We start from the raw sequence: 25264 nt of genomic DNA, 5'->3' as shown, positions 1-25264 counted from the left end.
TATAGACATCTCCTCAAAAAATAATAACATTATAAGATTATCTTGCTACTGGTAGATGAAAATGGATAAATGTCATATATACATTTAGTACAGGATTTTAAAGTAAAAAAATTTTTAGTCATTTTTAAAAAGTTTTTAGTTATATTTTTGTACCGTGTTCCCAATCACCAGCACACTAATACCTGAAACTAGGCTGACAAGGAGTAGGAATATATTGCTGGTGAAAAGATCATCTTCCTCATCTGCCACATCACTCATGAACTACTAACACTATCCTCAGGTATTCTTAAGTATTGCTTCTCATCTGATCTGAAACTTTTGGTATCCAAAATGAATTGCTCAAAATGGCATTCGCCATCTTACAGATCAGGAGTCAGAGAAGATAAAGAAGGAGGGCCACATGATCTCAGGTGGTACCCCGGCTTAATGCCTTGCTTTAAGCCTCAGACAATCTTGAATGACTATAGGAATGCAGTGATGACTCAGTGTACATGTCATAGGCACTAAGGGGGAGATTTATCAAGACCGCTGTTCCCATACATCAGTCTTAATCTCCCTGCCTTGGAGTAAGATGCACCTAATTTATAGATTAGGTGCATCTTTGGCATTCAGTGCACCAGAAACTCAAGTCTATACCATCTAGGAACTGGCGAAGGCTTGAGCTATAACTTACACTAGTTTTGGATGTAAATTATAGTAAATCTGGTGCCACACTAAACCCCACCCCGTCTGTTTAGCCCTGCACCATAATGAGACTTTTTATTTTACAATAGTGTCATAAAGACATTGATAAATCTCCCCCAAAGTATCATTCCAACTAGGAAGTGCATTGGTTTTCTGGGCTTATACAGTATTGTGCAATAGTAGACATGAGCGCATTTATTTAAATTTTGATTTGGCTGCTTCGCCGAATTTAACAAAAAAATTAGCTTTGTGACTAATTACTTCATCATGAAGCACATTTTTTTTGTAAGTAGCGCCCACCGTCATTGTACCCCTCAGAGGCATCTGAGTGTAAAATGAACAATAATTCAAACTTACAAAATCAAACTTACCGCCTCCATTTGCTTCGACGCGAGATTATGTCATCACGCTGGCCTACATGATGATGTAATCTCGCGCCGCACAGGATTTCGGCCGAGATCTTCAAGCAAGATGGAGGCTGGCGGCCCGTCGAGAGCAAATGGAGGCGGTAAGTTAGAATTTTTTTGTTTTTTATACTATTTCAGGTTAAACCGATTTGCTAACATGAAGCACAAAGAAATTCGCCTTCTAGGCAAATTGAATTTATCCCGCTGCAGAATAAATGTAATGTCAATCAGACACTGCATAATGATAGGTAGTTATCTGCCTGCAGTGATGGTCAGTTCGCAGTGTTCGCCAGCGAACACCTGCGGGCTGCCCTCTTTAGTAAGGTAGACTCACCCCGTCCGGCGATGCACAGGTAAGCCCTTACCTGTGCATGTGCCGGGAGCCGGTCTGAATTCAAATGCGGTCACCGGGAGCAGGCAGTTCCGAGAACAGCCGCCGGGGGGCTTCATCGGGCTGTTCTCAGAACTGCCTGCTCCCAGTGACCGCATTTGAATTCAGATTGGCTCCCGGCACAGGCACAGGTAAGGGCTTACCTGTGCATCGCCGGACGGGGTGAGTCTACCTTACTAAAGAGGGCAGCCCGCAGGTGTTCGCTGGCGAACACTGCGAATTGACCATCACTGTCTGCCTGTCCTCCTTTTTGTCAGACCACATCCATGGTACATAGCCATTTTTGGCATCATAACCATCAGCGTCATCAGCTATTGCTTCCCACTACTCCTTTTCCTCCTCCACTTCATCATCAGTTATCCATAACAAAATGTCTGGGCAGGCAACAATAATACGTGCCCTGTAATCCGCTTGTGTACTTACTGAACTCCTACCTGGCCAATTTGCTGGCAGTGCAGTTGCTACTGTACCGCTTAGTGGATGGTGTGCATTCAGCCTTGATTAAGTATACTTAGCCACCATTATATACATAAAAAAAAAATTATCACTACCTTTTACTCTCACATGGGGAATATAAGCTGCTCCTTGGAATTCTCGTTGTTCTGCAAAGTGCACTCCACTATCAACATGTGGAGCAGCAATTATGGCCAGAGACAGTACATGTCTTCCACCAGTGAGTCAATGTTTAGCACTGCACTGGTGAAGTTTCAGCAGTAAATGGCCTACATTATAGTTCAAACTTATGGCAGCTAATAGCCGGCATAGATTTGTATTTCTGCAAGATGGACTGCTGAGCGGGGGGCCTGCTGTCAGTGACAGCAGGGAAACCCAGAGAGAAGGCAGGGACAGTTCCCAGGTGTCTCTGCCTTCCAGATCGCTGTATACACAGCGCTCAACGAGCGCTGTGTATACAGATCAGGAAGAACTATGCGCTTCCTGTCCTGGCCCGGTGGTCATGTTACCGCCAGGGCGGGAGAGTGCAGGTGCTGTCGGGTCTTCCATACCATGTCAGCCCCAGTTACAGGAGAAATTGATAGTGTGGTCTTGTATGACATTATGGGGGACACAAAGTGTAAAAATAAAATAAAATAGACATATTCGGTATTGCCACGTCCATAACGACCGGCTCTATAAATATATCACATGATCCACCCCTTCCGATAAACACCATAAAAAATAAAAACTGTGCCAAAAAAAACAATTTGTCACCTTACATCACAAAAATTGCAAAACCAAGCAATCAAAAAGGCGAATGCCCTCAAATAGTACCAATGAAACTGTCAGCTCATCCTGCAAAACATTAGACCCTAACTAAGACAATCGGTCCAAAAATAAAAAAGCTATGGCTCTCAGACTATGGAGACACTAAAACATCATTTTTTTGGTTAAAAAAATGCTAATATTGTGTAATACTTAAATAAGAAAAAGTAGAAATGTTATTTATTGCCATGTCCATAACGATCTGCTCTATAAAAATGTTACATGACCTAACCCCTCAGGTGAACGCTGTAAAAATAAATAAATGAAATCTGTGCTAAAACCAATTTTTGGTCACCTTGCCCCATAAAGTGTAATAATAAATGATCCAAAAATCATATGTACCCAAAATGGTACCAAAAAAAAGTCAACTCTTCCTGCAAAAACGAGCCCCTGCACAAGATGAAATAAATAAATATGGTGTTCATAAAATTGAGACACAAAAACATAATTTTTTTTTTAAATGCTTTTTTATGTAAAACTGAAACAAACAATCGAAGAAAGTAGACATATTTGATATCATTGCATCCGTAACAACCTGCTCTATAAAAATAGCTCATAATCTACTATGTCAGATGAATGTGGTAAAAAAAAAAAAACAGTGCCAAAACAGCAATTTTTGGGTTACCTTGCCTCACAAAAAATGTAATATAGAGCAATTAAAAATCTTATGTACCCTAAATTAGTACCAATAAAACTGGCACCTTATCCCCTAGTTTCCAAAATGGGGTCACTTTTTGGGAGTTTCTACTGTAAGGGTGCATCAGGGGGGGCTTTAAATGCTTCATGGGATCTAAAAACCAGTTCAGCAAAATGTGTCTTCCAAAAACCATGCAGTGCTCTTTTTCTTCTGCGCCCTGCCGTGTGCCCTTACATCAGTTTACAACCAGATATGGGGTGTTTCTGTAAACCGCAGAATCATGGTAATAAATATTAAGTATTGTTTGGCTGTTAACCCTCGATGTGGTAAAGAAAAAAAAATGCATTAAAATGGAAAATCTGCCCAAAAAGTGAAATTTTGAAATGTCATCTCCATTTTCCTTTAATTCTTGTGGAACACCTAAAGGGTTAAAAAAAAGTTTGTAAAATCAGTTTTGAGTAACTTGAGGGGTGTAGTTTCTACAGAGGGGGCATTTATGGGGGGTTTCTACTATGTAAACTCCAAAAAAGTGACTTCAGACCTGAACTGGTCCTTAAAAAGTGGGTTTTGATTTTTTTTATTTTATTTTAAGAATTGCTTCTAAAATTCTAAGCCTTCTAATGTCCTAAAATAGTAAAATGACATTTACAAAATGATACCAACATAAAGTAGACATATGGGGAATTTTAAGTAATAAATATTTTATGAGGTATCACTTTCTGTTTTAAAAGCAGAGAAATAGAAATTTTAAAATTGCTAATTTTTAAAAAAAATTAAAATTTTTTGATTATTTTATAAATAAAGGTGAAATATATCGACTCAAATTTACCACTTTCATGAAATACAATGTGTAACGAGAAAACAATTTTAGAATGGCTTGTATAAGTAAAAGCATTCCAAAGTTATTACCACATAAACTCACACATGTCAGATTTGCAAATTTAGGCTCTGTCAGGAAGCAGGTAAATGGCCCGAAGTGGTTAAGCAAGTAGACTGGGCGCTAGTAGTTTTTTTTGTACCTATGCTCTTAGCATATCAAGAGAAAAACAAAAGGATTAATCAACATTATACTGTGCTTGGGCAGCTTTACCTATTTCTTGATGCCTCCACTCCATATCTCGAACCTTCCACTAGCCACAAGATAATTTCCACCCTTTCTTAACCTCTCCAGGACCGCCTAACGCACGGATGCATCCTGGAGGCGGTCGATTCATTCCTCCTGGACGCATCCGTGCGTCATCTCGCGAGACACGAGATTTCGGTCTGAGCCAGCCCGCGCATGCGCATTGCGGGCAGGCAAAAGTTGAAGAACAATTTAGTCACCAGCCTGCCAGCCAATGATCGTTGCTGGCAGGCTGGCGATTTTCAAAATCTCAAATCAGAAGCCATCTAACACCTTATATTTATAAATATAAGGTGATAAATAGCTTCCCTGCTCCTCTGCTGGTCCTTTTGGTCAGTTGGTCTCAGCAGAGGAGCAGGCATCACAGTGAGTAGCACCAAACACTACACCTTAGCCCCAGATCACCCCCCAGCACCCCAATTAACCCCTTGATCACCCCTTCTTGCCCCTGTCAATCACCTAGTGAAAGGAAAAAAGTGATCAGTGTAAACTGTCACTTTTTTTTCCACTGGTATTGACTGATAGGTTTTAGGATAGTTTAGGCCCCTTGGTTAGGTAGTTAGCGTCGGTTAGCGCCCAGCCCACCGCACCGCAGTCACTTATTCGCTGATTAGCGAATCGCTAATCAGCTTTTGTACTTTTATAGTATCTGTAACCCTAAGTTCACACCTGAGCGTTTTACAGCGCGTTCAAACGCGCTGTAAAACGCTCAACACGTGAAAACCAATGCTTCCCTATGGCCCTGGTTCACACTTGAGCGTTTTACAGCGCGTTTGAACGCGCTGTAAAACGCTCGACGCATAAACAAGTTCTTGAGCTTTTTTTGGGGCGTTTGTCGCGCGTTTTGGCCATAGACTCACTGCAGTCAATCACACAAATGCACGTCAAACGCGCGTTTACTATTGCAAAAAACGCGCATAAAAACGCGCGACAAATACGCGCGTAAAACGCGCGTCTCAGAAACGCTCAGGTGTGAACCCAGGGTAAGTGATCAAAACACAGTCAGATCTATAATAGTATTAGTCACCTTAACTCGCGCTCCACCCAAAACGCAGTGTTTGCCCGATCAGGCCTGATCGGTCGCCCACACGTGCGTTCACCCACGCCCGCCCCGCCGCAGTGACAAAAAATATATATTTTTTGATCACTGCACTATCACTTTACAAGCGCTGCGGCGAAAATCAGTTTTGATATTTTTTATCAATCGCAGCGGCCTCCGGTACTTCTCTAGCCTCCCATTTGTAAGACAGGCTTGCTTTTTTTCTTGGGTAGTCTCAGGGAATACCCCTAAATTTAGTCCAAATGTCAAACAGGGGGTATTCTTCTGAAGAGGCCTACAGGCTTCTGACCCAGTCGGATGAGGGATGGGAACCCTCATCTGATGAATCTAGCGGGTCAGAATATGAACCTGTAGAAAGCAGTGGCAGTCTGACCCAAAGTTCGGACGAGGAGGTTGAGGTCCCTGATAGCACCAGGCGTACCCGGCCCCGTGTCGCTAGACCACAGGTTGCGCAGGATCCGCTTCAAGGGCAGCAAAGTGGGGCTGGCACTGTCGGATTACGTGGTGAGGCATACACCAGCAGCGCAGCCCATCCTGGACCTAGTACCAGCACTACCGTACAACATGGTGAAGTGGCGAGCACCAGAAGGGCAGTTGAAGCTGGTACGGTGGCACGTGCAATAGTTACCCCGTCGCAGCCACCGCACAGACAGGCCCGTAGAGCCCCTAGAGTCCCTGAGGTGCTGGCAAACCCTGATTGGCAGTCCCCAACTTCAGCCGCACCTGTAGTTCCCCCTTTCACAGCCCAGTCTGGAGTTCGGGTTGAGACAGCTCAGATCGATTCGGCACTGGGATTTTTTGAGCTGTTTTTGACTGCGGAGCTCTTGGACATAGTCGTGGCAGAAACAAATCAGTATGCCACTCAATTTATATCCGCCACCCCGGGAAGCTTTTATGCCCAGCCATTTCGGTGGAAACCAGTCCAAGTTTCCGAAATTAATATTTTTCTGGGCCTTCTCCTCAACATGGGTCTAACCAAAAAGCATGAATTGCGGTCATATTGGTCCACGAACCCAATTCATCACATGCCCATGTTCTCTGCTGCTATGTCCAGGACACGATTTGAGACCATCCTGCGTTTCCTGCACTTTAGCGACAACACCACCTCCCGTCCCAGAGGCCACCCAGCTTTTGACCGGCTCCACAAAATTCGGCCCCTCATAGACCACTTCAACCAGAAATTTGCAGATTTGTATACCCCTGAGCAAAACATCTGCGTAGACGAGTCCCTTATACATTTTACCGGGCGCCTTGGCTTCAAACAATACATCCCAAGCAAGCGCACCTGGTATGGGGTCAAATTGTATAAGCTCTGTGAAAGGGCCAGAGGCTATACCCACAAATTTTGGATCTATGAGGGTAAAGATCAGACCCTGGAGCCGGTCGGTTGCCCTGACTACCTGGCGAGCAGTGGGAAGACAGTCTGGGACTTGGTGTCACCCTTATTTGGCAAGGGGTACCATCTTTATGTGGACAATTTCTACACAAGTGTGGCCCTCTTCAGGCATTTGTTCCTAGAACAGATTGGCTGCTGTGGCACCGTGCAAACTAGTCCCGCGGGCTTCCCCCAACGGCTCGTTACCACCCGTCTTGCAAGGGGGGAGAGGGCTGCCTTGTGTAATGAAGAACTGCTCGCGGTGAAATCGAGAGACAAGCGTGACGTTTACATGCTCTCCTCCATTCACGCAGACACAACAATACAAATAGAACGGGCAACCAGTGTCATTGAAAAGCCCCTCTCAGTCCACGACTATAACCTTCACATGGGAGGGGTGGACTTCAATGACCAGATGTTGGCTCCGTATTTAGTTTCCCGACACACCATACGCTGGTATAAGAAGGTGTCTGTATATTTGATTCAATTGGCTGCATATAATAGTTTTGTTCCCTACAGTAAGGCTGGGAGAACAGGATCCTTCCTCAAATTTCAGGAAGAGATCATCGAGAACCTCCTGTATCCAGGAGGTTCCGTGGCCCCATCCACCAGTGTAGTTAGCCGTCTACACGAGCGACATTTCCCCAATGTCGTTGCTGGTACCTCAACCCAAGCGTCACCCCGAAAAAGATGTTGTGTCTGTAGCAGGAGTGGAATAAGGCGTGACACCCGCTATTTCTGTCCTGACTGCCCTGACCACCCTGCCCTATGCTTAGGGGAGTGTTTCCGGAAGTACCACACACAGGTACACTTAGCATAGGGATCACATCTCACAGGACAGGTACACAGGGCTATTAGGGCCCATTCACACACAGCTGCTGCAAACCTCTCCTTTCACCTGGGACAAAGTGCATAATGTACTTCGCCACATCTTTGGGCGCTTTGCGCTTTGCACATTGTCCCATGGGGAAGGAGAGGTTTGTCCTATAAAGGTAAAAAAAAATAAAAAATCACCAGTAAGCAAAAAAGTTAACGTTCAGTTCAAAAAGTTAAATAAAGTTTATATGTTCTGTTCAAATGTTATTATAAAGTTAATAAAATTTATTGCGTTTTTTTTTTTTTTTTACCTTCCAGGTGGACCAACCGATCGACTAGCTGCAGCACTGATGTGCATTCTGACAGAAGCATTGCGCTGCTGTCAGATTACACAAAAGTCGGTGTATGCAGCGCTGCAAGACGAGATTTCTCCTCTGCAGTAAAAGATACGTTTGCCGAGGCATATGAGCTGAGGAGGAGGTGGTGTTCATATGCTTTGGCAAACACTTTGTATATAAAAAAAAATAAAAAAATCCCGGCAATGATTTATTCATCCACATTGATTGGAGAAAACGGGTTTGCCAGGGCATACGAGCTAAGTAGGTATGAATGTTGGGCGGAGCTCCTATGTCCTGGCAGACGCCTTTCCCCTCCTTTTTTTTTGGCAGAGATTTTTTCATCCACATTGATCGATGTGAATGAAGAAATCTGTGCCGTTCATTTTTTCTTTCAGCCCAGAGGCTGAACGGAAAAAAAAAATCTCATTATCTGTATGCTCAATATAAGGAGAATAGCAGAAACTCCTAATGCTGGCCATACATGTAATGATTGCGGAGACCCTCAAATGCCAGGGCAGTACAAACACCCCACAAATGACCCCATTTTGGAAAGAAGACACCCCAAGGTATTCGCTGAGGGGCATATTGAGTCCATGAAAGATTGAAATTTTTTGTCCCAAGTTAGCGGAAAGTTAGACTTTGTGAGAAAAAAAAAAAAGAATATCAATTTCCGCTAACTGGTGGCCAAATTTTTTTTTTTCGAGGAACTCGCCATGCCCCTCATTGAATACCTTGGGGTGTCTTCTTTCCAAAATGCGGTCACATGTGGGGTATTTATACTGCCCTGGCTTTTTAGGGGCCCTAAAGCGTGAGAAGAAGTCTGGGATCCAAATATCTAAAAATGCCCTCCTAAAAGGAATTTGGGCACCTTTGCGCATCTAGGCTGCAAAAAAGTGTCACACATGTGGTATCGCCGTACTCAGGAGAAGTTGGGGAATGTGTTTTTGGGTGTCATTTTACATATACCCATGCTGGGTGAGATAAATATCTTGGTCAAATGGCAACTTTGTATAAAAAAATGGGAAAAGTTGTCTTTTGCTGAGATATTTATCTCACCCAGCATGGGTATATGTAAAATGACACCCCAAAACACATTCCCTAACTTCTCCTAAGTACGGCGATACCACATGTGTGACACTTTTTTGCAGCCTAGGTGGGCAAAGGCGCCCACATTCCAAAGAGCACCTTTCGGATTTCACAGGCCATTTTTTACAGATTTTGATTTCAAACTACTTCGCACGCATTTGGGCCCCTAAAATGCCAGGGCAGTATAACTACCCCACAAGTGACCCTATTTTGGAAAAAAGACACCCCAAGGTATTCCGTGAGGGGCATGGCGAGTTCATGGAAGTTTTTATTTTTTGTCACAAGTTAGTGGAATGTGAGACTTTGTAATAAAAAACAAACAAACATCATTTTATGCTAACGTGACAAAAAATAAAAAGTTCTATGTACTCACTATGCCCATCAGCGAATACCTTAGGGTGTCTACTTTCCGAAATGGGGTCATTTGTGGGGTTTTTCTACTGTCTGGGCATTGTAGAACCTCAGGAAACATGACAGGTGCTCAGAAAGTCAGAGCTGCTTCAAAAAGCGGAAATTCTAATTTTTGTACCATAGTTTGTAATTGTAAACGCTATAACTTTTACCCAAACCATTTTTTTTTACCCAAACATTTTTCTTTTTATCAAAGACATGTAGAACAATAAATTTAGCGAAAAATTTATATATGGATGTTGTTTTTTTTTTTAAACTTTACAACTGAAAGTGAAAAATAACATTTTTTTGCCAAAATTTCGTTAAATTTCAATTAATAACAAAAAAAGTAAAAATGTCAGCAGCAATGAAATACTACCAAATGAAAGCTCTGTTAGTGAGAGGAAAAGGAGGTAAAATTCATTTGGGTGTTAAGTTGCATGACCGAGCAATAAACGGTGAAAGTAGTGTAGTGCAGAAGTGTAAAAAGTGGCCTGGTCATTAAGGGTGTTTAAGCTAGGGGGGCTGAAGTGGTTAATGTCCCAAGGGTTTCTCTCTGGTTTCTGTCTATGTTCCTCTCTTTCACAGTGTGAATTCTATGGGAGGAATGTATTATTCCCTTTGCAGTGGAATTCTGATGGAAAAAAGGTTTCACAAAAATGTGCAACTTTTTGTGATTTTATGCTGCATTCACATTTAAAAACTGAGTAAAAAATAATTAGGTGTTACTTACACCAGATCTATGAACTGTCTAGTACACTAGACAAAAGTGTCCAGCGGACTGCAACATGTGACATTTAATAAATTTGTCTGTGAGACTTCTTTGAGTCCAAATTCTTTTAGAAAATAAAATGTAAACTGAAAACACATCCTTTACTTATATACAAGTGCACATGTTATTCTCTATTAGTATTGGTGAGAGCAGTTTGGTCTAATCACCATTTTGTGAGATTGCCAAAGCTGGTGTAGAAATATATGACATGCCAATCCAGCTGCTGTTTATGGTTCTCGAGGGGAATGACGATAACAATGTGACTACTAGGCCAGCTGACCGCAAACAATGGAATGTGCATGATCAAGTTTGCGGAGTAATGCAAATTGTTAACCTTTTGTGATTAATCATTATAATAAAGGTGACAGCTGAATATACTTGGGTTTATCAGAAGTTTTGAAATTTGTTCTTCATTCACCCCAATTTTGGAAATCAGGAAATCTTTATTGAGTTGATCTATGTTTGGTGACTCATGTTGGCTTTTTTCAACTTGTTGCCCATACAGTTGTGTTCAAAATAATAGTGTGTTTAAAAAACTGAATAAAGCTCAAAATCCTTCTAATAGCTTCTATTTCCATAAAAACAAATGCTTTGGGAACACTACACATTCTATTCTAAATCAAAACATGCAGAAAAATATATCAAATGTGTGTTGTTCCTCTAAAAAAATTGAAAAGTGAATATTAGACTGTTAAAAAAAATAGCAGTGTTTGTATTCTTCTTTACAAACTCAAACATTCACTATATAAACTGAAAAATGTTTGAAGATTTTGCTTTCCTTTGAATCACTTAACTAATACTTAGTTATATAATCAGTTTCTGAGAACTGCTTTACATCTGTGTTGCATGGAGTCAACCAACTTCTGGCACCTGTGAACAGGTATTCCAGCCCAGGAGGATTGGACTACATTCCACAGTTCTCTATTTCTTGGTTTTGCCTCAGAAACTGCATTTTTTATGTCACCTTACAATTTTTCTATTGTATTACGATCCAGGGATTGGGCTGGCCACTCCATAATGTCAATCTTGTTGGTTCGGAACCAAGATGTTGCACGTTTACTGGTGTGTTGGGGTCGTTGTTTTGTTGGAACACCCATTTCAAGGGCATTTCCTCTTCAGCATAAGGCAGCATGACCTCTTCAAGTATTCTGATGTATTCAAACTGATCCATGATCTCTGGTATGCGATAAATAGGCCCAACACTGTAGTATGAGAAACATCCCCATATCATGATGCTAGCGCCACCAAGCTTCACAGTCAGTGTTTGGGGGTCGTCTGACAAACTGTCTCTGGCCACTAGACCCAAAAAGAATAATCTTACTTTCATCAGTCCACAAAATGGGCAATAATTGCCACCTGTTTTTCAAAGAATGAATGACCTCACTCAATGAACTCCACACTGCTATTATTTTAAACATGCCCCTTTCAATAAGTGATTGAATTACAGAGAATCAGCAGCATGCATGTCATGACTGTTGGGTTTTTATTACTCTACTACACCTGCTAGTAAATTATTTGCCATGTAGAAATATAATTTCTACCAAAAACAGTGATTGATCAAGTTAGTGATGTCTGGCTGCTATTATTTTGAACACAACTGTACATGTGCTGGCAACCTTCATCAGCTACAAAGTTATGGGTGGCAGGGTTTAAAAAGTTTTACCCTAAAGTCATCCTGAGATAACTTTAGTGAGAGAGCCCAAGGCAGTAGATTACCGTGTGTGGAGGAAAGAAAGATCTGGAACAGGTAGTCGGAAGTAAACTTTTTAAACCACAGAAAGAACCAACATATTACCTATAACTGAGTCCATGGTTTATTCATAGTGGAAGTGGAAAAGACCTAAACAAGTACATTTAGCATGGATAAGGAGTCACTTGTACAGCAAGATGGTGGTCGCCCTGACAAAAATGCAAGAGGTTTCTTAGGTGAGTTAAACTCACATATCTTACAGAATATGCTAATGTGTAGCTGAAGAATAAATAAAAAATACATTCTTAAGGAAAACCTGTTATCTCCACTATCTGATCTTTCTATGCTTAGGACTTTAATGGGCAGTCCTACTCATTGATTGACAGCATTTCTTGTGTAGCATGCAGAAATAGCTGTTTACTAGGATTGAGTGAACACCTGGAAGTTCGGGTTCGCCAGGTTCGGCTGAACTTTGCCGCAAAGTTTGGGTTCGGGACCCGAACTTGACCCCAAACCCAATTGAAGTCAATGGGGACCCGAACTTTGGGGCACTAAAATGGCTCTAAAAAAAAGTCTGAGAAAGGGCTACAGGGCTGAAAAAGGAAGCAAAATAGGGGTAAGAGCAGGACAATTGCCCTACAAACAAATGTGGATAGGGATATGAATTAAAATAACATAGAATAAAAAAATAAATCATAATAATGATCTTGAACTAGAAGGCGGAGGTCAAAGTGGAGTAGGAGATTGAGGAGACGGTGGACATGGTGGTGTAGGTGGAAGCAGTGGTGGAGGAGGAGGAGGTAGCCAACACTATTTTAGTATTTTTTATTTATTTATTTTTTTTATAAATTTGTGAAGACCCCAAAACATTGGGAAATATAAAAAAGAAAGCAAAGAGAAAGTGCGCTGGAGTATAACAATGGCTGTGTGCAGCCGGTATACTTGTCTATTCCGCACAAGGTACAGACAGGCGGCTGCGCTTGTCTGTTATCACCCCCCTGCCGCGTTGAACACACGTTCGGACAATACACTGGCCGCAGGGCAGGCCAGCACCTCCAAGGCTTAAAGGGCAAGTTCAGGCCATGTGCCCAATTTGGAGACCCAGAAGTTGAATGGGGCAGACCCATCAGTCAGTACGTGTAGGCGTGTGCACACATACTGCTCCACCATGTTGCTGAAATGCTGCCTCCTGCTAAGAGGTTCCATATCAGCTGGTGTTGCTGGTTGTTGTGGCGTGCTGGCAAATCTTTTCCACATTTCGGCCATGCTAACCCTCCCTTCTGAGATGCTGGTGGTGCCCCAGCTGTGTTGGCGACTTCTTCCTCCTCCTCTGCCTTCTCCTTGTGCTTCCACTGAGCCCCTGGTGTCAGATGAGAATGCCATCAGCAGCACGTCTACCAGCGTGCGCTTGCACTCGTGCATCTTCCGATCACACTCCAGTGACGGAATTAAGGTCGGCACATTGTCCTTGTAACGGGGATACAGCAGGGTGGCTACTCAGTAATAAGCACTGGTTAGAATGTGTGCAACTTGGCAGTCATTGCACAGGCACTGCAGCATGTAGTTGCTCATGTGTGTCAGGCTGCCCAGAGGCAACGACAAGCTGTCCTTTGTGGGAGCTGTATTGTCTATGTCCTCTGTATCCCCCCAGCCACGCTCCAGTGATGCCCATGAGCTGCTTTGGGTGCAACCCTGCTGTGAACATGGTTCCTCCTCCTCATGATCCTTCTCCTCTTTATCCTCCAGAACTGTGCCGTGTTTGGACAATTGTGTACCAGGTTGGTGCAGGCACCCACCCTCCAAGCCACTTGTGAATGACTGGCCTTGGAAATGATCTCGCTTCCTCCTCCTCTTCCATATCCTCTTCCATCATCGCCTAAAGCATTTTTTCAAGGATACATAGAAGTGGGATAGTAATGCTGAAGACTGCGTCATCGGCACTGGCCATGTTGTTGGAGTACTCGAAACAGTGCAACACAGCACACACGTTCTACATGGAGGCCCTCTCGTTGGTGGTGAAGTGGTGCTGTTCCACAGAGCGACTCACCCGTCCGTGCTGCAGCTGAAACTCCACTATCACCTGCTGCTGCTCGCACAGTCTCTCCAGCATGTGAAAGGTGGAGTTCCACCTTGTGGGCACGTCGCATATCAGGTAGTGAACAGGAAGGCCAAAGTTACGCTGCAGCACAGACAGGCGAGCAGCAGCAGGGTGAGAACACCGAAAGCGCGCACAGATGGATCGCACTTTCTGCAGCAGCTCTGACATATCGGGGTAATTTTTCAGGAACCTCTGCACCACCAAATTCAGCACATGCGCCAGGCAAGAGATGTGCGTCAAACCAGCTAGGCCCAGAGCTGCTACAAAATTTTGCCCATTATCGCACAACACCAGGCCGGGCTTGAGGCTTAGTGCCACCAACCACTCATCAGTCTGTTGTTCCATGCCCATCCACAGCTCCTGCGCGGTGTGGGATTTTTCCCCCAAACAGATGAGTTTAAAAACAGCCTTCTGTCGTTTCCCCCTGGCTGTGCTGAAGTTGGTGGTGAAGGTGTTATGCTGACCAGATGAGGAGGCGGTAGAGGAGGAAGCGGAGTAGGAGGCAACAGGAGGCAAAGAGAAACGTTCTGCAATCCTCTGTGGCTGAAGGACATGTGCCAAACTGCTATCCGCATCAGACCCAGCAGCCACTACAGTTACCCAATGTGCAGTTATGGAGATATAACATCCCTGTCCGTGCTTACTGGTCCACGTATCGGTGGTTATGTGGACCTTTCCACAGATGGTGTTGCGCAGTGCACACCTAATTTTGTCTGTCACTTGATTGTGCATGGCGGGGATGGCTCGCCTGGAAAAGTAGTGTCGGCTGGGAACCACGTACTGTGGGACAGCCACCGCCATAAGTTTTTTAAAAGTCTCCGTCTCCACCAGACGGAATGACAGCATTTCAAAGACCAGGAATTTTGAAATGCTGGCCTTAAGAGCCAGGGATCGCGGGTGGGTAGGTGGGTACTTCCTCTTTCTCTCCAGTGTTTGGGAGATGGACAGCTGAACACTTCCATGGGACATTGTGGAGATGCTTGGTGACGGTGATGAATGTGGTAGAAAAAGGGGAGTCAGGAGCAGCACTACGTTCGGCTTGTGCAGAGCTGTGGTGGTATAATGCAGCAGCTGGGCAAGGGACCCCAGATCCAAGGCGGTCCAAAAGTAGGGAGTAAAAATTGAGGGCCACAGCAGAATGTCCAACCAAATCTTCTTTATTGTACAAAACCCCAAAGCACAGTGTACAAAGGTAGCAACGTTTCGGCTAAGTGTAGCCTTTGTCAAGCATATGTTACAAATGCACAAGCTCACATATAAATACTAAAAATTAGACACTCCCACATTAATGATGGCCCAATGGTCAGATTGATCGACCAGCCCACATCAAATGCAACAAATCACAGTGGACTTTCACAGCAGTTACTAATGGATGAACATACACTCCCACAGCAGTTGCTAATAAATGAACATACCCCCATCTACCTCACCTGTATTAGATGATCCAAAGTGGCAATAAGCGTGACCCGTAGCTTCCGATTATGACAACTGCGCATGTCCGCACATTCGACCGCAACTGCGCATGACCGCGCGCGTCATTCGGCAGTGACAGTCCAAGGTATAGCAAAAAAAGCGCGAGACTACACTAGCGGCGCAACAGCCAATCAGAGGCGCCTGCACCGACGGCGTCATAGCCGGCGTGCAAGTCATGTGACCGAAAAAAATCACATGATCGTTGAAATAATAGTGTTGTGAGTCGCTCTTTGTTGCTGAAACCCAGCAGTGCCGCATAAATATAAGATATAGATCTCCAGTGTGGATCATGATGTGTAAGTAGATGCGTGCGTCCTAAAAGTGGGAGATGCCCACTGCTGCAAAACCACAGTCATGGAAAAAATTCCAAAACTGTAAATGCATTGACATAGATGTTTCACCACTGTTCAAATCATTTAAAGGGGGTGCATAAAAAGCTACAAACATAAAAACATATATAGATATACATATAACGGACGGGAATCTAGCTGATCCCTGCCACATTGAGTCCAAAGGGCTGTAAGGACCTTAGCGTATATATCCATTTGAGTTCTTTTTTTCTCAGTACAGCATCCTTGTCTCCACCCCTGCGTAGTGGCATTGCTGCCACATCCTCTGTTTGCAGGGTGGCAGGTGCCCCTGTCACTCCAGAGGGGGAGGAAGAGGCCGAGACTGCAACAGAAGAGGGACCAGGAGATATTTTGTGGTTTTTGAGGTGTTTACTCCACTGCCGCTCGTGCTTTGCATTTAGATGCCTGGTCATGCAGGTGGTGCTCAGGTCTAGAACATTTATGCCTTGCGTCAGGCTCTGATTGCACATTGTGCAAACCACTCGCATTTTGTCCGCAGCACATTGTCTGAAGAACTGCCATGCCAGGGAACTCCTTGGAACTGGCTTTGGTGTGCTCAGACCCTGGGTGCAGTGAGCAGTAGCAGGCGTACTGGCTAGGGGACGGCCACTCTGCTTTTGCACCCTGCTCCCTCTTTTGCTGTGCGGCTGGTGCTGTGTGACCACCACATCTTCCTCCGAACTGCACACGTCACTCGCATGACCTTGATTCCATGTGGGGTCTAGGACCTCATCATCCTCCACATTATCTTCCACCCAATCCTCACCCCTGCCCTCCTTGCCGGTCTGCACACTGCAGAAAGCCGCACCAGTTGGCACCTGTGTTTTGTCATCATCAGAGATGTGCTGCGGTGGTCCTCCCATGTCCACATCCTGAAACATAAGTAGTTGGGCATCAGTGCCACATCTCTTCCACTTCTGGAGCAGAGCTAGGTGGATGGCCCTCGGAAACCTGCCAGCAGAGTCATCAAAAAGCAGAAGAGACTGCTGCATGACTTGGAGCTCAGACTGCTTGGCTGATTTGCAAGGGGGTGAGGTGAAAGACAGATGCCCATGGGCTGCAAGTGCCAATTCTGTGCTTTCAGCAGGAGACCAGGTGGGAGACAATGTGAAGGAACTGGAGGCACTGTCAGCCATCAAATCTACTACCGCCTCTACTTATTCTGGCCTCACCATTCGTACATCAGTATTCGGGCCTACAAAATAACGCTGAACGTTCTGTCACCTTCGTGCACCTGAGGAAGGTGTTTCATTTCGGCGTGTAGCTGGCACAGATCGACCACGTCTTCTCCCTGCAACAGGAGCTCCAGCAACCCCAGCAGCACCATGACCAGGACAAAGTCCCTTATTTGATGCTCCCTTCATTCTTTGAGGTCACCCACTGAACTAACAGACAGATTAACTATATCAATTTCCCTATCACGTATGCAGTGCAGGTGTACTTCACGCAATAAATGGGTATATGACGCGCACCTAACTAACAGACGGATTAACTATGTCAATTTCCCTGTCACGTATGCAGTGCAGGTGTACTTCACACAATAAATGGGTATATGATGTGCACCTAACTAACAGATGGAATAACTATATAAATTGTCCTGTTACGTATGCAGTGCAGGTGTACGTCACACAATAAATGGGTATATGATGTGCACCTAACTAACAGACAGAATAACTATATAAATTGTCCTGTTACGTATGCAGTGCAGGTGTACTTCACACAATAAATGGGTATATGACGTGCACCTACGGTAACTAACAGACGGATTAACTAATGTATTTGTGTGTCAGGGGTACAAAGTACAATGTTGCATTGCACCCACAACGAAATCTCTGTAGGTCACCCACAGAATTAACAGCCATATTTATGATTAGCTTTCTGTGTCAGGGGTGCAAAGATGGTGTATTGCACCCACAAAAATCGCACTAACACTGTCCCTCACTTCAGCTGCCTGCTTTCTGTCCCTTCCCTACTGAAAGCTGATACTACACGTGATCCAGCTTATATAGAGGCTGGTTCACATGATGCACCGGACAATCACAGCCATGCCATTAGTAGGCATGGCTGTGATGGTTTCTATGGGCACATAGCTTAAAAGATTTTTAAATGACTGCCTTGCAGCCTTTCAACAAGCTTTAGTAAATGCCTGAACACTGAACTCGAACCCAAACTTTTCCAGCAAAGTTAGGGTTCGGGGCCGGGTCCAAAAAATTGTAAAGTTTGGAAGTTTACAGTTCGGGTTCGCTTAACACTACTGTGTACAGCTGAATAGGACTGGCCTTTGGATTTTTAAGTATAGAAAGTGCAGAGAGTTAAATCACTAATTTAAAAGTTAGACAATCTTTTTCCCTTTAAAATATACCGTATATCTGCTCAGTTCCTCCTGCTCTATAACATGCTGCTGGCAGATCGGATTGCATGATCACCATGACAGGTTCCTTTTAACCATGCAGTCAGTCCAGTGAAGGTTAACTTTAGGTTCCAAAAAAATCACAAATGTAAACTAAACAAAGTATATCTTGATTAGAGAAGAAAGGGACTGTTAAATCCTAAACTTTGGTCTAACTGCTAATTCTGGAAATTGTGCCAAAGTTGAATGGGCCAAATTAAGTATTCTGAACAGATTGTTCTAAACAATACACTAAGGAATATAGTATAATGTCATCTCAAGAAGAATTTGTGAAAATATGTGGCTAAAAGATCATCAAGTTCTTTTTTTTATTTTTATTTTTAACAAGGAAACAGGGAAAGAGAAAAGCTTCAGTTAAAGATGCTGATATTTGTCCTTAGTAGGTAGTGCCATCAGCAACAACAGATTTACAAGCTGCATAAATAGCCCATATACTGCTGATATGTAATCATGCTAATTACTCTGAGATGACTGCATTACTACTAGACAATTCTGTATTGATTGACTTTATATTTGACTTTATAGCCAGCAAACTAGTTCTAAGCTGATAATCAGTCATGAACACTTGTACGAATGCTAGTTTCCAATGCTCGTAAATGTATGGGTGCCCCCAGTCACCTCATGAACTGTGATGGCCACTGGCCAGTTCGCATTGTTCGCCAGTGAACATATGCGGGCTGCCATCTTTTTTCACAAGTCCGGCGAGGCACAGGTCTGAAAATAAGTGTGGTCAGCGGGAGCAGGCAGTTCCGAGAACAGCCACCGGGGGCCTTCATTGGGCTGTTCTCGGAACTGCCTGCTCTCGCTGACTGCATTTGTTTTCAGACCGGCTCGTGCACAGGCACTGGTAAGGGCTTACCTGTGCCTCGCCGGACTTGTGAAAAAAGATGGCAGCCCGCATATGTTCGCTTGCGAACAATGCGAACTGGCCATCACTGCTCATGAATAAGCAAATACTTGTTCATTGGGTCAAAGCATCATTGATACAGTCACCAAAATCATTGTTCCTCTCCAGTAGATCCTTCTGTGTAAACAGCAATCTGCTGCCTGGAAACAATCATTCTTTATGGGATCGAACAATTGCAGCAGCGATCGATCGTCCCCATTGAGAGGAGGTGATTGCTGACGAGCAAGCGATTATCTGGAACAATAATTGCCTGCTCAGTCCGCACATGTAAATGGACCTTAAGATAAAGGATTGTTATTAAGTGTAATGCTGCCATTAATTATCTGGTTAATACAGTATTGCAATTTGCTGATATCCCATTTAAAGGGACTATCACGTCACATAACCCTTTAAATAAGAGACACTATAATGAAGGCAGTGGGTGCAATTGTATCCACAAACAACAATCCCTAAATAAATGGCCAGTAAGCAGCCATCCAATATTTCAGCATGTGATTATATTGCTTTTAGAATTCATAGTAAAGGAAAAATACTTGGCAAACTAAAATACATTGATTAGTCTGAAATGCAACTGTACACTGCACAGTTGACCTCATTGTTAAAGTACAGAAACATCACAGAAATGTCCTGTATGTACTGGAACGGAAAATAAAATTTTCTTACCTAGAAGCTTTACAATGTTGGGATGATCAAACTCTGCCATAAGCGCCGCCTCCCTTTGGAAGTCAGCCTGCATATCAGCAGAAGCTTCTTCTTTCAGCATCTTTACTGCAACCATTGTGAAAGGTTCATAAGGAAGTAACCCTGGTGCCCTAAAAAGCAACATAAGAATAGTTATATATTTCTCATCATGAAGGTGAAGATTAATTTGTTAATATAACAATGCATTTTACAAGCAGTTAGGGCTCTCAGCTATAGGACAATAGTAGATTTCAATATATATATTTTTTTAAATGGGGAGAGGTTAATAAAGAAGAAGTTTAACTTAAAAGGATTGGCCCATCTCACACATTGGTGACCTATCTCTAGGACGGGGACGGCAAATTGAAGGAGAATGGACTGTGCATGTATGGCCACCATCTACTCATTTTTATGGAAATGCTGAAAATAGCTAAGCGGCCCTCCTGTCTTGCATCCTACTACTCATCGATGACATCAAGACACCCCAGCAAACACCAGGAAGGAGCCTGAAATATCCAGGGTGTTTCCAGAGGAAAAAAAGGGTGTGCCCTCCACTGATTGCATGCATGGCCCAGGGAATGCTGGACGGAGAGACATTAGCCACCCTGAGAGTGGACTACAACCACCCTGATTGCCACCACCACTGCTTCCATCCTCTCCATTTCCAGCCACCACACCTCCCCTGTGGGCTAGCATGCTTCACTACTTCTAAGGGCATTATCCTGGAAATCCCCTGGTTTTCAAACTTTAACCCCTATACAGGGATCTGGACTTTGCTGCAGAGGAACCACCAGACTTCTAAATCCTGCAATAGTCTCTGTGTCCAAGTCCAGCAAGGATTATAGTAATAGATAAGTGAGGGTAATGATTATTAAAGAAAATCCAGCAACAAGAACCCTTATGAAGTAGATAACTAATGTTTATTAAAGAAATGACAAACTAAGCTATATAGTTATCCAGGTAGGACCACACAGGGCTAGGTATATCTAGCTAATGGGTGGGGAAGGTGTCCCTATACTGCTACCCTAGTCTAAGACCTCAGCCCAGGGATGTCCCCTGATGGTGGGGACTCCCTGTCCTCGAGCCTTGCCTCAACTCCTGTCTAGCCCTGACAGGAGGTAAGAGCTGGTGCCGGGGTGGCCTACCGTAGGATGACTATCAAAGTAACAAGATAGAAAAAAAGGTGCCCACTGTATACGGCCCTCGTGACGGTGAGCCAGGAGGTACAGGGTACACCAGGTATTATAAAAGCACATACGAAAAAAACACAATAACGCACTCTAGTTGTTAGATAGTTATTATCACTCTATAATAACTATCTAACAACTAGAGTGCGTTATTGTGTTTTTTTCGTATGTGCTTTTATAATACCTGGTGTACCCTGTACCTCCTGGCTCACCGTCACGAGGGCCGTATACAGTGGGCACCTTTTTTTCTATCTTGTTACTTTGATAGTCATCCTACGGTAGGCCACCCCGGCACCAGCTCTTACCTCCTGTCAGGGCTAGACAGGAGTTGAGGCAAGGCTCGAGGACAGGGAGTCCCCACCATCAGGGGACGTCCCTGGGCTGAGGTCTTAGACTAGGGTAGCAGTATAGGGACACCTTCCCCACCCATTAGCTAGATATACCTAGCCCTGTGTGGTCCTACCTGGATAACTATATAGCTTAGTTTGTCATTTCTTTAATAAACATTAGTTATCTACTTCATAAGGGTTCTTGTTGCTGGATTTTCTTTAATAGTCTCTGTGTGACTGATAGCTGACCCATGGGGTCAAGAGACACCAATGCAGAGCACAGAGGAATCAGGTTAAACCATCGTCATGGTCAGGCAAAGATCAGGGCAGGCAAAGTATGACCAATCTGACACAGCCCCAGGTCAGAACAGGTAGGGGAGGGTCAATAAGGAGGTAAGGCACTGGTCAGGTCAGGCAGCAGAGGGTTGGAATCTAGTAAATTGGCAGAAAGTCGGCATATGGGCAAACAACAGAAAAAGCACACCTTCTCAGGACAATAATAAGCTAGGAAACCTATTGCTCCCACTGGAGAAGATGTGTTAAGTCCCCAATGGTAGCCAGCCATAACTTGGTGAAGAATAGGGTGCATGCGCATTAGCGCAGTAGAATTTTGAACCACATTCCCTTTATCCTGACGTGTGTACCCACATCCAGTTTGACCCATACAATAATATATTATAGCTGAAGCTTATGACTACCCCCCCACCCAGGCTCAGTAAATGGCATGCTTCTCATTTCCTGCATTGACAAACTCCTTCCCTGCATTTACAATAAACAGAATGCAGCTCGTTGACATATTATTGGCACTAAACAGAGAATTATGTTTCGAAAGCTGAAATATAGTACTGGGGGGGTAGGGGGTTGCTAAGTTTAGGAACAGGCATGTGTTTAACATACACAAGACAAATATTTTAATAAGAGCAGAAGGAGATATTTCAACTTGTGTTGATAAATGTCACATTTCATGGAGATGAGCATATGTTAGAATAAAGACACAATGCAAATCCAAGTCTCAGTAACAAAGCCTGCATGTCAGCTGAAGATGGAGGATCTATGTCAATGAGAGATGACTGATGCTGATGTAAAGAGCATTTATCACGTGTCCAGGAAAGCAGGAGAAAATAGCATGTATTTACCTGGCTTGAAAGACCCTCCCAAAAGCTCCTTCTCCAATATCCCTGACATAGTCAATATTATTCCTGGGATATTCAAGACTTATGAGTTTGTGGTTGAGAAGAAGAGGCATTCTTTGATACATGGGGTTTGGATGTAATCTGTCCAGTACAAGCTCTGATGGAAGAGCTGTAAGTGTTGGAGCAGTAGCTTCCCTGCAATATATAATAAAGATTTTCAATTAATAAATACTATAAATCATTTGCTTGGAGCAATATTACAGCTGTACATGTTAAAAATAGGAATAAGTAGTATGTTATGTAACCAGGGTTAGGGTACTTTCACACTTGCGTTGTTTGATTCCGGCAGGCAGTTCCGTTGCCTGAACTGACTGCCTGATCAGGCAAACTGTATGCAAACGGATGTCATTTTTTCTGACTGATCAGGCATTTTTCTGACTGATCAGGATCCTGATCAGTCTGAAAAATGCCTGATCAGTCTGAAAAATGCATTGCAATACCGGATCCGTTTTTCCGGTGTCATCAGGCAAAACGGATCCGTTTTTTTTTTTTCATTTTTAAAGGTCTGCGCATGCGTATTTTGAATGCCGGATCCGGCACTAATACATTCCTATGGAAAAAAATGCCGGATCCGGCATTCAGGCAAGTCTTCAGTTTTTTCCACCGGAGATAAAACCGTAGCATGCTATGGTTTTCTCTTTTGCCTGATCAGTCAAAACGACTGAACTGAAGACATCCTGATGCATCCTGAACGGATTACTCTCCATTCAGAATGCATGGGGATATGCCTGATCAGTTATTTTCCGGTATAGAGCCCCTGTGACGGAACTCTATGCCGGAAAAGAAAAACGCAAGTGTGAAAGTAGCCTTAGTGGTATATTCCTCATCTAAAATTCTATTCATATGCAAATAGTGATAACTGGAAACGCTGAGAATTTATTAAGCCCTGCACTCCAGAATTCTGGCTTTAAAATTGGCAAAATCATACTTTGAGAGTTTTGGACTTATTTTTAGAGATGAGCCAAGTTTGAAAAAATTTGATTCGGCAACTTAATAATTCGCCATTAATCACTATAAATCAGATATACCCATGTCACTCTGTCTTAGGGTATGGCCAGTTAGCCCGCAGCTGCTTTTCATTTATTAATGAAGACCTCACTATATAGTCCTTCGTTGTTAATGGCCTTGTGGCACCTTTAATCCACCTTTAAACAGGGGCTGTTGCTGGTATGGACTTTGTCTGGTTAGGTGGGAGGACAATATACATATTACTGCTTTTCTTGCCTGCAATCTCCTGTGTGTTATTTTACAGTAAATAGTGAATATTAATCAGCTCTGGAATACCCACGTCTCCAACCCCAGTGCTCTCCTGCCCTACAGATGGGAACCCTTCTTCTGCCATCTGCTTTTCCTCCTTTTCCAATTCATCTAATATCGATGAGAATATGTCATAAGGAACATCCAGCTCCTCCTCTCTCTGCATCCTGCTGACTTTTCTAGGACATGGAAACTGTAAAGGATGATTTGGAAAAATTAAAGCCAGCAAAAGACGAGGATGGTCATCATTTAGACCTGGCCCCCCTAATAAGTGCAGACTGGATGGTATCGGTTGGCACGCTGGCAGTGAAAAAATAAAGGCTTTCATCTTACTGGTATTGAATTACATATCTTAGATATGATGTAGGAATAAGTAAATGTAGGAATAAATAAATTAAACTGATGCAGCATCTCCATGCCGTCTCCCTGCCGTCTCCCTGCAGTCTTTCTGCAGTCTTTCTGCAGTCTTTCTGCAGTCTTCCTGCACTCTCCCTCTTCCAATATTCTTCTATCAATCGTTTCAGCAACACTGTCCCTAGCGCTTGAGCACCTGTCACATCTCTCCCTATGCTCTGCTCACAGGACAATGGTGGAGACTGCACTGGATGAAGGTTGTATAGGGCTGTGACTCACAGGGGATGGTTGGCTGCATGGAATTATCGGTGATCCTGCGTTCCCAGGCTTGTCTCCTCTACACTTAGTTTTTCTTTGTAACACGTGCAGCCACCATTTGAGGGAAAACTAATTAATTACCATGAAGCATGAGGAAATTCAGAAAATTTCTGACCAAATTCCTCTTTGAATGCTTCCTTCAACACTACTTATTTTCACTAAAACTTTGCAAACTTTTGTAATTTTTACTTCAATTTTGCAAAGTGGGTGAGAAGGTAGGCATCTGTTGATTCATTTGCATCATTTTGATAAATTTGACACAAAGTACAGCATTGCAAACTGACTTGAAAAATTCCCCTATAAGTAAAGATTTAGAGCTACAATGACTAATATACGTTCATTTTCCAGGATGATTTTCAACCATATTCATTTTTCACAAAACATCAATATGGCTTTACCATTGCGCATAGTTTAACATTTCTTTAGCAGCTAACTGATGGTATATGCACAAAGACTTTCAGCAAAAAATTGTTTCTCCCTCATAGAGATCAATGAAACTTTAATGTGGCTGACCCATGATCAATACTTATCACCTGGGGGGGGGGGGTTCCTCTTGGGACTCCCACAGATCATGAGAATTCAGTGTCTATGGGACTGACATAGATAGCCAGGTACAGCACTTGGTGATCTCCATCGGGCCCATGCACCTTGCATGAAGTGGTACAGCAAAAGCGTGGC

At 43.5% G+C, this 25264-nt stretch overlaps 1 protein-coding gene across 3 annotated transcripts in view; it reads right to left on the bottom strand.

The window, feature by feature from the left end:
* Positions 1-25264, bottom strand: part of LOC122920499 (muscle, skeletal receptor tyrosine protein kinase-like) — a 252908-nt gene that overhangs the window by 9834 nt on the left and 217810 nt on the right. For all 3 annotated transcript variants that reach the window (XM_044270061.1, XM_044270041.1, XM_044270050.1), the window contains 2 exons: positions 22601-22792; positions 19931-20079 (listed from right to left, as the gene is read on the bottom strand). In XM_044270061.1, the coding sequence (XP_044125996.1) occupies positions 19931-20079; positions 22601-22792 (341 nt within the window). The remainder of the gene's footprint in view (positions 1-19930; positions 20080-22600; positions 22793-25264) is intronic.

The sequence above is a fragment of the Bufo gargarizans genome, chromosome 1 (genome assembly GCF_014858855.1).
Source record: "Bufo gargarizans isolate SCDJY-AF-19 chromosome 1, ASM1485885v1, whole genome shotgun sequence".
Classification (NCBI taxonomy): Eukaryota; Metazoa; Chordata; class Amphibia; order Anura; family Bufonidae; genus Bufo; species Bufo gargarizans.
The sequence above is the reverse complement of the archived record's forward strand: the minus strand, read 5'-3'. Positions and strand labels throughout refer to the sequence as shown.